This window comes from Scylla paramamosain, chromosome 2 (genome assembly GCF_035594125.1).
Source record: "Scylla paramamosain isolate STU-SP2022 chromosome 2, ASM3559412v1, whole genome shotgun sequence".
In the NCBI taxonomy this organism is placed as follows: Eukaryota; Metazoa; Arthropoda; class Malacostraca; order Decapoda; family Portunidae; genus Scylla; species Scylla paramamosain.
Window position 1 is genome coordinate 13,645,740 of NC_087152.1, and position 12,517 is coordinate 13,658,256.

Below are 12,517 nucleotides of genomic sequence, written 5' to 3' on the forward strand. Positions count from 1 at the left end.
TGGTACTGCTGGAGACGGAGACAGTAAAAGGGTCGCAACGTGTCGTAAGGCGGACGTATTTGTCAAAGTAATTTACGTGTGTCTTATGTCCATCTTTTTTGGAACGCGTCCTTCTCTAACCAAGACTTTTTTTTCAAAAGCCACAGGGATGATTAGTCAGGCCATCATTTTTCAAAATATTTACATGTTTGAAATCCACATTCTTAAAAAACGCTTCGTTCTCTCATCAGGACTATATTTTTCAAAGGCCACATAGTTTATTAGTCGGGTTCTCATGGCTATTTTCTTTCAACTGATCATGCTGAGTGATTGCTAAACTCACTTGAATCATGAAAACGTTCTTGAAAATCGAAACAACTTCCACAAGAGCCTGTCAAAAGTGATCTAGATTAGATACCAAAACGATAAAGACAATTTTCAAAGGTCACAGAGACGATTAGTCGGGTTCTTATTGGCGTTTCTTCGTTAAAGTGTCACTAGTCACTTGTTAAACAACACTCGTTAAGCTATCACTTGTTAAACTATCACTAGTCATAAAAACGTTCTCGAAAACCAGAGCAACATTCATAAGAGGCTGTTGAAAGTGGTTGATGTTAGGCTAGGCGCTTAAACGTTTGAGAATCCAGTCTTTTATTCCTGGCGGTAATAACTCGAGTTACTGCAAGAGCGGATGAGAAAGAAACCTTGCAGCCTTGGAGTTTTGTTTTCCTTTGTGACACAACAACAATAAAGGAGAGAGGGAAAGCGCACCGGATGTCGTTTTCTAAGGACAGAGTATTAGTTTCCGTACAGAAAGGATGCATTTGAGGTATGTTTATCACTATTCCTCGTTCTAAATTTTCGTCGAATTGTCGTCGTCTTCTTCTTCTTCTTCCCCAATTTCACGGTCATTCTCCGGTTCCACAGCAGCAGATAAACAGGATAGTGCGATGACAAAGAAGCGCTCTCTCTCTCTCTCTCTCTCTCTCTCTCTCTCTCTCTCTCTCTCTCTCTCTCTCTCTCTCTCTCTCTCTCTCTCTCTCTCTCTCTCTCTCTCTCTCTCTCTCTCTCTTTTATAGAAAAAAAAATCCTCTATTCACTCCACGTACTAGAAAGTTTATTACGATCACTGACTGCCTTTACTGTGTGTGTGTGTGTGTGTGTGTGTGTGTGTGTGTGTGTGTGTGTGTGTGTGTGTGTGTGTGTGTGTGTGCGCGCGCGCGTGATTTGTCTTTCTGAATCTCCGTACGTCGCTCTCATCAACATTTGTATGATTTTTTTTTATACAATTTCATACCAAACCAATTGACTTGAATAACAATCATTGGTTTATGCGTTGTTATTATTATTATTATTATTATTATTATTATTATTATTATTATTATTATTATTATTATTATTATTATTATCATTATTACTATTATTATTATTATTATTATTATTATTATTATTATTATTATTATTATTATTATTATTATTATTATTATTATTATCATTATTATTATTATTATTATTATTATTATTATTATTATTATTATTATTATTATTATTTCTTATATATACTTTAGACATTTCAGATGTTTATAATGAAAGTATAGATGGAACAAACAACTTGCTATAAAGTCAGCCAGTATACGTGATGGAGAATACGAACTCTGGTATAATTTTAGAATAACACGTTCTCGAGTTGACTGTTTTAGCTTATGTAATTTTTCGCGGGAAATTATGAGAGTTTGCCACATGCCACACAAGTTCTTTTTTTTTTTTCCTCTCCATGTTTTTCTTTTTAACAAGCGAACTGTGATTTTTTGCTTCATTTTCCTCACCGTGATGAAAGAATTATATGTAAGTAGTTAACATTCATGTACATCCGAAAATTTATGGAGGGAAAGGTAATGATGGTTTTCTTTGTCTTGTTTGGATGAAGTAAAAAGGAATTTCGAAAAGCGACACTCCTTAGAGTTCTTGTTGGGGTTTGATTTCCACAAACTACACGTGGTATTAGAAAACAATTAACTACAATATGAAAGGAAATTAGGTGAAATCTAGAGCTACTATTGTTTAAGCTCTTTTTTTATTTTTTCCGTCATCGTTGCCGTTAATCTTGAGTCCTCAGGCGAGAACGAAGTCTTGTACACAGAACAAGACCAAAACAAACCCCACCATCTTAATTACATTGTAAAGAGGAATGAAGTGAAATCTACTTAAAATTTGTTGTTTTCGTCGTCGTCGTTGCTGTTAGTGTTAATCTTGAGTCCCCAGGCGAGAATGAAGTCTTAAACACAAAATCAGACCAAAACAAACCACACCAGACTGGCATAACCATCACCAATAAGTTCCTGTTTTCTCCTGCTCCGTCCCAACGTTTCCGAATGACCTTGGCTTTAGCTCCCATCCTCCTGCCATCCTATACGCAGCTAGAGATCCCAGCTACCGTGAAGTGTGAAGTACTGTTGAAACCAATCAGTGCTTCTTCTTGGACTCTGCGTTGTTTTTGGGGGAAGTGATACACAGTGGACCGCAAATATGTGGCCAATGGTGGTGGTGGCAGCGAAGGAGGCGAGTGGCGGAGTGTTGGAGGGCTGTGGTGGCGGGTGGACGCGGCCGGCGGCGGGAATGGGGTCAGGCGTTGGTCGAGAAGCCTGCTTTTGGACAAGCTGCTGCTGCTTTTGTTCTTACTTTGTTGCTTTCTCATTGTTGTAATTTACCTACATCTACCTCACTGTCGTTGTGAATTTTTGCGCGTATTCACCGTTTTTACAGTATTCAACCATTCGGCAAGGAGTGAGGCATTACTCGGTGTTATCCAGTGCTTATTTTTTATTTATTTTACTTTTTTTTTTTTTTCGTTCCGTGTTCTTCAAGTCAGAGTTTCCGCCACATTTCGTAGATGTGACTCATTATGGATCCCCGAGCAGTGGTGACTTGCTCTGTCAGCATGGCTAAGGGGTGCTACACAAGCCGGCAACACCGACAGGGAAGGATGCGCCGCACTGCCTGCCAACCATAACGCTGCAGGGCTTTTCTCCCGCGGCCATCACGCCGTCTCTGTCCTCCCCACTAACCTATCCTCACGCTACCTCGAGTCTATAGCTGTTATGGACTGGCCAGTTGCTCCTTTGCCTGATATATCTTACAATGGACCGTATTCTCAAACGTTTGGGTGTCTACCGTATATCGACTATTTTTAAGAGGTTCCAGTGGAAGCTGTTGGGGAAATTTTCAAGAACGTTTCCAGAATTCTATTGATAGTTTAACGAGTATTGTATACTTTCAGCAGGGTTTAGTGGGAGTTGCTCAGTGTTGTCAAGCGTGTTTTCATAATTTTATTAATAATTTAACAAATATCCTACACTTTCAATAGGCTTTAATTGAAGTTATTGGAAGTTTTAAGTGTTTTCTTAATTCTAATAATAATATAACAATTCTACACCATTAACATAAAAAAAAAAAAAAAAAGAATCCACGAGAACCTGAAAAATAATTTCTGCGACCTATGAAAATAGTCTTCAATAGCCTTTAAGCATGATTCAAATAGAAGCTGGAGGCGTTTCGAAATACAAGCCAATGTTCAACGGTAACCTCCTGACGACGGCGTGTCACTGACGTCTTGGACAAGGTGACCTCTGCTTCCTCTTGTGTACACTCCGGCCATCTGCCTCTGCTCTCAATGACTCCCCCTGTCAGTCAGTCTGCCTCGGAACGCGAAGACCGGGGTGTGGTATTAAGATGTGGTCGTGATGCTGGTGTTCTGTGTCTGGTGAGATGTTCTTGGCAGTCATCATGGTGAATTTGAGAGAACACATGCAGGAAGATGGCGATGGTAGTTCTCTTCTTGGTGATATGCTTCTTCTTGTTCTTGTTGTGCTTGTTCCTCCTCCTCCTCTCCTCCTCCTCCTCCTCCTCCTCCTCCTCCTCCTCCTCCTCCGTTTCCTCCTCCTCCTCCTCCTCCTTGTTGTTGTTGTTGTTGTTGCTGCTGTTGTTGTTGTTGTTGTTGTTGTTGTTGTTGTTGTCTTCTTAATCTGACAAGTTTATATCTCACTTTGGCAGACGAAAGTGTAAATATATTTCATTTCTGTTCTCCAGTAACATTGTTTCATTATTGTATGCGTCACTACCATTGCATTTACATACCTTTCTTTTTCTTCTTAGGTAATGAGCCAAGAGGTTGTACGTGGCAGTTATGTAATGTTAGCTTAGGTAAAAAAAAATATTGTGATGGTAATGATGTGCGCACATACAAAAAAAAAAAAGAAAACTGTTTTATATGATTTCACTAGCCAGGAAAAAAAAATGAAGGTGTATTGAAAAAAGTGACACAGGTGTAATTCTCTAAATTTGCGCTTTATTATTATTATTATTATTATTATTATTATTATTATTATTGTTATTATTATTATTATTATTATTATTATTATTATTGTTGCTGTTGTTGTGTTTGTTGTTGTTGTTGTTGTTGTTGTTGTTGTTGTTGTTGTTGTTGTTATTTCTTGTACGACTACAGCCACTACTACCACAATTACGAACACCACTGCCACCACCACTACCTCACCACCATCGTCATCATCATCATCCATCATCAACATAACAGCTACAAAAAACAAAAGACCAATTGATTGTAGTACGTAAACTTTCTATAGGGGAGAACAACACTCTAATAAATAAAGCAGAATAGCCCTGCGGTGGCGGTGGTGTTGGCAGGAGGCGAGAGGCGAGAGGGAGGGGCGGGAAAGTCACGGATGAGGACTTGTCACCCCCTCCCCGTGATTGTCTCCCCTCTCTCTCTAACGCTACAGACTTTCACTCCAGTTAATTTAAACGTGCTTTTGCAACCATTCACCCCTCTCTCTCTCTCTCTCTCTCTCTCTCTCTCTCTCTCTCTCTCTCTCTCTCTCTCTCTCTCTCTCTCTCTCTCTCTCTCTCTCTCTCTCTCTCTCTCTCTCTCTCTCTCTCTCTCTCTCTCTCTCTCTCTCTGTGTGTGTGTGTGTGTGTGTGTGTGTGTGTGTGTGTGTGTGTGTGTGTGTCAGTGCAATGTTGCAGAAAGTTACAAAAATATAACGGTAAAAACAAATGTGAACTCTAAATAATGAAAGTTAGACGAGAAAGAAAAACAGTCTCAGTAAAAATCACTTGAAATCATTGCATGGTTGCTTTGTGGGAATTAAGCATTTCTCGTTATGCTCCTTCTCGCTTTCTAGAAAGAGACACACACACACACACACACAGAGAGAGAGAGAGAGAGAGAGAGAGAGAGAGAGAGAGAGAGAGAGAGAGGGGTGCAATGACTGTAAGGAATTTCAATGTAAGATAAAGTAGTAATCCAAGACATCCTGCTCGCTCTTCCTCTCCTTCCGTCCTCCCTCCTCTCGCTCTTGTCCCCTTGAAGCTTCTCGTGTCTGGAAGTGATCAATTGTCCTTCCTCCCTCCTCCTTACAGCGCGTCTTCAAGGCTATGACCTTCAGAGGGTAACAGAGATCCTAATACTTAGATCCGTATTTTGAAACGCCATATGCTCTTATAAGCAATATTCTTCGAGGATCACAAATATTAATACTCGGGTTCTCAAGGGTGCTTTTTTTTTATATTGATTATGAAGGGTCTTTATTTAACCTTTCATTGCGATAGGAAACCATTAACAACACCAAAAGTAATGCAAGTAATACCTGAAATCTCTATGAGCATCTACAAGAAAGAGGGGGAATGAAAAGAATAGTTTTTGCAATTTCTACCCAGCTTAAAGATTGGAGGCGACTATAGAACAATTAAAGATGTTTCAGAGTAATTAGTAATTTAGGAAATATATATCAAATAACACTCAAAGGGTTAAATTATAAATAGAATCATTGAAACCCATGTAATTTTCACGAGGATCTGTTAACAGTAGCCAAGATAAGACGCTGAGACGTTTGGAAATGTGCATTCTTAATTTTGACATCACACTGGCATCCAAAATGAAGGCGGAATCGGGTTACAGTGTATGAATGAATAATTGGTTAGTATCGCGTGGATTAAGTCTAACGTTGGTGGATAGTAAATGGATAGTAGCATGACTGACTTGTATTACGTGAATAAGATGTAAAGTATGTGGATAGCAAATAGATGGCAGTTGAAATGGCTTGTATTATGTGGAAAAAAGGTAACGTAGGTGGATAGTCAGTGGATAGCAGTTTAATTGACTACTATTGCATGGATAAGATGTAACGCAGGTAAATAGTATGTACATGAATATCGGTGTAGTGGACCAGTATTACGTAAATAAGAAGTAATGTAGATGAAGAGTAAATGGATAACAATCAAGCAGGAGTGGATGTTGATGGATAGGATAAACAAGCGATGTAGTGGAGTAGTAGTATGTGGATAGTAAGTGGATAGCAGTCAAGCAGGAGGGAATATTGACACTGCGCTGGATAAACAAGGAATGGAGAGGGGTAGCACTGTCTTGTGGCTGAGTGACGCACCGAGTGGCTGTGAGAAGGGAATGTGGAAAGGAAATTCAGCCGAAGGGACAGAAGATGTGACGGTCAAAGTTACTCTCTTGTTTATGTGTCCTTGAGTTATCCATCCTTCTTCTTTCAGTCCTTCAGCCCTCCTCCCCTCCTCCCCTCCCTTCTTCCTTCCTCCTTCCTCCCTCCCACCCGGTCACGTTCCTTCCTTCACGACAACCACCACCACCATCACCACCACTACCACTGAAACCCCAGCCGCCGGCATTACCACGACCACTATTATTATTATTATTACCACCTCCGCCGCTACCACCACCACCTCCACCTCCTCCTACACCTCTCTTCCTTTGCCTCGTCTTCCTCTTCCTCCTCTTCCTACCACATTCAAACCAACACTACTAAAACAATCACAGTACTACTACTACTAACAATTTACACTCCTTAACTAACATTAGAGGATGAAAACAATGTCATTTCTGGTGTATCTTCATTAGGAAGCACTCCAGTTTTATGAAGAATTTTTAAACTAGTTGTAGATTGTTTGGGTGGTTTATTTCTTTAATTTTGCGATGTTCACCATTAATAACAAGCTGCACGAAAGGAAGATATGATAATGATCTTTAATTGAATGTTTGATAGTCTCTTCACTTCCTCACATCCGCCCTCATGCTCATTCGCTCACTTAACCTTCTGTTCCTTCCTCGTGGCTCTGAAGAATGGTTAAGGAAATGTAAAGAAATGCAGTTAACATGGTGTCTTTGCTTTCTCTTTCTTACCCTCTCGTTGTTCTTTTTCCGACTTTTTTTTTGTTTCTTTTTGTTTCTGTTCGTTTTCCGCTTTCTCTCTCTCTCTCTCTCTCTCTCTCTCTCTCTCTCTCTCTCTCTCTCTCTCTCTCTTAGCTTTTTTTCTTTCGCTTCAATCTTTTTTTTTCAAGTTTTGTTTTCTCTCTCTTTAAATTCGCTTTTTCTTCTTGCACTCTGTCAGTTTCTCCGCTTCTTTTTCTTCTTCTCTGCTTCTTTTTCTTCTCTTTTTTCATCTTCTGCTTCTTTTCCATTCTTCTCTCCTTCCTCATTCGTCATATTTTTTTTTTCCTTTCTCATGTTTCCTCTTTCACGCTCTCCACCTCCTTTCTTCCTTTCATCCTTCACTGCTTGCTTACCCTCTCCTCCTCCTTCTTCTCTTCCTCCTCCTCCTCCTCCTCCTCCTCCTCCTCCATCTCCTCCTTCTTCCTCCTTCTCCTTCTCCCCTCCTATAATAATTCTAACTTCTCTTCTTCTTCCCCCTTTACGAACTCCCCCATCTCTCCCCCTCCTCGTTCTTATTTCATGTCACCCTTCTTCTTCCCTCCCATAATCTCTCTCCCATATCTCCCCATGCGTCATTCTTACTACCTTCCCTTCCTTCCCTTTCTTTCCTTCGTGTCTGCCTTTTTCCATCTTGTACGTCTCCCCTCCCCTCTTACTCACACAACCGTACTTCGCTTCCGGGTCGACCTTTGCAGCGGTTCCCCACACCTGCTGCTCCCGAGAGGTGAACACACGATGCGGTCTGGCCGGCGATGTGTTTACCATGTACGGGGCTTGGCATAATATCTCGGCGCCTGCTGTATAGTGCTTGCTGGTGGCGAGTGAGTTAAGGAGTAGGGAGTAAGTTCTTATTCTGAAACATTTCTCCGCTGCACCTCCACTACATTCAAAAGGTTCTAGTTAAAGTTACACGGGTTTTTAAGAATGTTTTTACGTTTCTAGTGACAGATGAACAAGATTTCTACATTATTAACAAGAAAAATAATCTTGACAACCGGGCTATTCATCTCTGTGGCCTTGGAAAACAGTCGTAGAGAGAGAGTGTTTCTGAATACGGGCCTACGAGTGTATGAAGGAAGCACATTATTGCGCTACCAGCTTGTATTGATCTCCCTTATTCGGTGAGGACTACAGTAAAGGAATGGTGCAACATACACTAAACTAGAGTCACACAGACACCTGAAGAAAGCAATAACAACAAACTTCCTGTAAGTCTACAGAGGAAGAAAATAATAGGACAATGAATGTTGCTTTGATTTTCTCTTTTTTATATCAGGGAGGCGGGCCAAGGACACAAAAAAAGTACGAATATAAAAAAAAGCGTTTGGTATATCATCCCTCCCCTTCATCCTCCAACTTCTTCCCCCTTCCCCCCCAAAAAAAAAGGGGGAAAATCGGGAGGGTTAACTTCACAAAGGAATACAAAGAAGGACGAACAGCAACTGCCCTTGAGGTCCACACTAACCTATACTAACTTTACTAGTGGAAGAGACTGGATAGCAAAAAAGACGACATTTCTGAGGTGTCTTTAGCCTTTTTTTATTTATTTATTTATTTTTTATTTCCTCTCTCCTTAACATCAACGCCCTTGGCCCTGACGATAAAGAATTTCAAGGGAACCCGCTCCCCTAACCTCCTCCCCAATCTACTTCCCGACCCCCTCTTTCTCTCTCTCTCTCTCTCTCTCTCTCTCTCTCTCTCTCTCTCTCTCTCTCTCTCTCTCTCTCTCTCTCTCTCTCTCTCTCTCTCTCTCTCTCTCTCTCTCTCATCACATCCATCTGATCCACTTCCTCCTCTCCCTTCTCTCATTCGTTCGCCTCCACCGTCTCCTCCTGCATAACCACAAGTCCCATTCCTTTCACCCTTCCTCTTCTCCCCTCTCCCCTCTCCCCTCTCCCTCTCTCCTTGCCGCAGTGTTCCATTTCCTGCCGTGGAACTAGGGTGTCCATCCAGGTGGTGGTGGTGGTGGTAGTGGTGGTTAGTGGTGGTGGTGGTAGTGGTAGTGATTACTTTTGTTGTTGTTGTAGTTGTTGTTGTTGAGCGTTGCAGTGGTTAGGTTATATATTATTTTCACATTTTTCCCTTAATCTTCGTTGTTGTCGTCGTCATCATCATCATCGTCATCATCTTCATCATCATCATCACCATCATCATCACCACCATCACCATCATCACCATCAATCATCACCATCATCACCACCATCATAATTGCAATTAATACCTTTAAAAAAATAATAACAATAAAGGCAAATGTACGTACATACTTAATATATGAAAAAAAGAACACTGAATTCATACATTCTTTATACTCATAAGTACCACATAAACTAACATACTCTTTACGTAAAATATAAACCAGAACCATAAAACAAACGCCAAAGTAAGTTCACTCACTATCAACCAACAAACATATACAGATGAATGAGTAAATGGGTACTGTGCATCCTTATTACTCACCTTTACCCATACAACATTGACGTCTAGGAACCCATAGCAGGACTGTCCACCCATCCTCTGCAGTCTCGTGTTTGGCTGAGTGGCGAGACAGTACCGGCCTGGGTTCAGATCAATAGTGTTCCCTCATCTGTGTGTCGTGTGGTGCTGGTCTTGTGTGTGGTGATGGCAGGTGAGAGTTATATAATCTGCTTGTCGTGTTTCCAGTGTCAGTAGTAGTCAGTAGTAGTGGTGGTGGTGGTGGTGATGGTGGTAGTAGTAGTAGTGGTGGTGGTGGTGGTGGTATTATTATTATTATTATTATCATTATTATTATTATTATTAGTAGTAGTAGTAGTAGTAGTAATAGTAGTAGTAGTAGTAGCAGAAACAGAAGTACTTTTCATTGATAATCAGTTAATGAAACCCCCATTCTATCACTATTCTTTTTTTACTTCCTTTTTAATTTTCTAACTTATCGCACTGCATTCAAAATCAGAATGAGAAAAACACGATCAAATATCAAGCAGCCACAAAAATAAGAGTGAAGGAAGCCGACACGCGATGCTTTCCCATGATAACAGGCACTCATTTCTCCAGCGGGATGGCAGGCAGTGCTCTGTACACAGTAATTTCCAGGATGTTTTCCGCGTGGCCTCGTCTAATAACATGGTGCAGCCTTCCGGCGCCGAGGACTTACCACAACACTGGAGGCTGTCACGAAGACGCCCCACCTCGGCATCCATGTGCTCAGCCCCCGCGGAGTGCTACATAACCCATAACCTATGAATCAGAACTTGAATACAGAGCCCTTGTTTTGAAATGCTTCAGGTTCTTGCATATTTTTCAAAGGTCACGGAGATAGTTGGTCAGGTTCTCAGGTTTTCTCCAGTCACGATGCAGAATCATTGATAAACGATCACTAGATTATGAAAACATGCTTGAAAATCCACCAGAAACTTTCATTCACGCCTGTTAAAAGTTATGATTGGAATGAGAAATGTCTGAGAATAATTTTGGGTTTAAGTTTGAGAATTATTGTCACGGGATCATTGCGAAGCAATAATCATTCCATTTTTGCAAGTAGGAGCTCAAGTCACCACACACACACACACACACACACACACACACACACACACGAGCGACAGGGCTGAGTACGGGGCACTGCCTGAAACCCGTCAGGCGGCCTCCACGTCCCGCTCGGAACCCATGACCCACTAGCCAAGGCAGTGAACCGGCCGTGCCCGCGACCTTTAGCAGCCCTGGGATGAGGTCATGGGTAGCTCAGGCAGCTTCCCGAGGTGAACATCCCCCGGCAGTACCTCACTACGTCCATTACACCTTCACTACACTTTAACGTATGCACCACGCCACACCCTCGCAACACCCTGAGTTCCGCTGCATCACACCCCGGCACACGACATGAATTAGTCAGAAGTTTCGTGATAATAACATAACTCCGATATCTTGAATGGACCCTGAATGGATGACGAGTCGTGACCCTGAGTGGAGATGGCAGCAGGTGTGACCTTTGACTCAGGCTTCCGGCGGCATGGATGCTGGGAGCGCCGCCTCTCTTCCATCACGACTACCGGGTCCTGAGTACTGCAGCCGCGGCTAAATACATTCTACTAAGACTTGTGATAAAATGGAAGGTTGTTCGTTACTTACTTTCAAGACTAATGAGAAATAGAAGCCTATTCGTTATTTGCTTTCGGTACTTACAAAAAATAGAAGGGTATTCATTACTTTCAAGATTTATTAGAAATGGAAGGTTGTTCGTTACTTACTTGCAATGCTTATGATAAAATGGAAGGTTATTCGTTACTTACTTTCAAGACTATGAGAAAATGGAAAGTTACTCATTATTTACTTTAAAGACTTATTAGAAACAGAAGGTTATTTTTGTTTTTTGCTTTCGATACTTATAAGAAATGAAAAGTTATTCGTTATTTACTTTCGGTTATTCATTGGAGTGTTATTCTCTCGCTCCTTTATCTGTATTGTTGTTCGTTAGTCAGTGCATAAAAGGAAGGGGATAAAAAGTTGATGGGTTGAGTGAATCTGGTTGCCTCAGGGCGCTGCTCCACGAAGGGCTGTAAGGAGTACCACTTCATCACTCATTCTTTATTCTATTTTATTTGTGTATCTATTTGTCGCATTATTTAACATTAAACAAAAGGCAACTACTATAGAACTACTACCTCTACTACTGATGGTACTTACTATTGAAAACACTGATCAACAACAACAATTACAACAACAGTACTACTATTACAGCCACTACTAACTACGCCACCATCACCACCCCCACCACCACCACAACTGCGACAGAGAATAAGAGAAAACATTGGATATCTGAAAGGTTCAACCCGAGCCACGAACTGTTATTCTTGTAAGGGTTGTCGAGGCTGGGAAACACTGAGCATGATTAGGGTTGACCTCAGAACACCTGCCACCACCTGCCTGCCTACCTGCCTGCCTGCCTACCTATCTACCTCTTCTATACTTTCACCTCCTTCTCTTCTTACTTCATCTCCTCTTTATGTTTTTTTTTTTTTTTTTATCCCTGCTCATGCTTTCTTTTTATTGGTTTTCCTCCTCCACTTCATCCACTGTTTCGTGTTTCTAATCTATTTCCTTCGTCTTCTCTCCACATACTCTCTTCTTCTCTTGCTTGCCTATAATCATCTTTTTGTTATTCTTGTTCTTGTTTTTGTTCTTCTCGTTCTTTTTATTTCATGTGACTTCTCTCGCTTTGTATTGCTTCTCAGGCACCAACTTTCTACTATTGCTGCTTTTTTCTCTTCTTTCTTTCTTTTTCTTACTATACGATTGTGTTTTTCAAATTTC

At 41.1% G+C, this 12,517-nt stretch overlaps 2 protein-coding genes across 4 annotated transcripts in view; both read left to right on the forward strand.

The window, feature by feature from the left end:
- LOC135110561 (mucin-2-like) overlaps window positions 1–12,517 on the forward strand; it is a 50,671-nt gene that overhangs the window by 13,383 nt on the left and 24,771 nt on the right. The window lies entirely within an intron of this gene.
- LOC135106346 (uncharacterized protein DDB_G0272718-like) lies at window positions 7,524–9,849 on the forward strand. Its single transcript, XM_064015270.1, has 2 exons — window positions 7,524–7,739; window positions 9,281–9,849. The coding sequence occupies exons 1-2, from the start codon at window positions 7,524–7,526 to the stop codon at window positions 9,437–9,439; spliced, it is 375 nt and encodes a 124-aa protein (XP_063871340.1). The 3' UTR covers window positions 9,440–9,849.

Bases quoted from the DNA above. Each gene is read 5' to 3' on its own strand.
- LOC135106346 (XM_064015270.1), top strand. From the start codon at position 7,524: ATGTTTCCTCTTTCACGCTCTCCACCTCCTTTCTTCCTTTCATCCTTC. The intron at 7,740-9,280 runs GTTCTTATTTCA...TGAGCGTTGCAG, and splicing joins CCCCATCTCTCCCCCTCCTC to TGGTTAGGTTATATATTATT.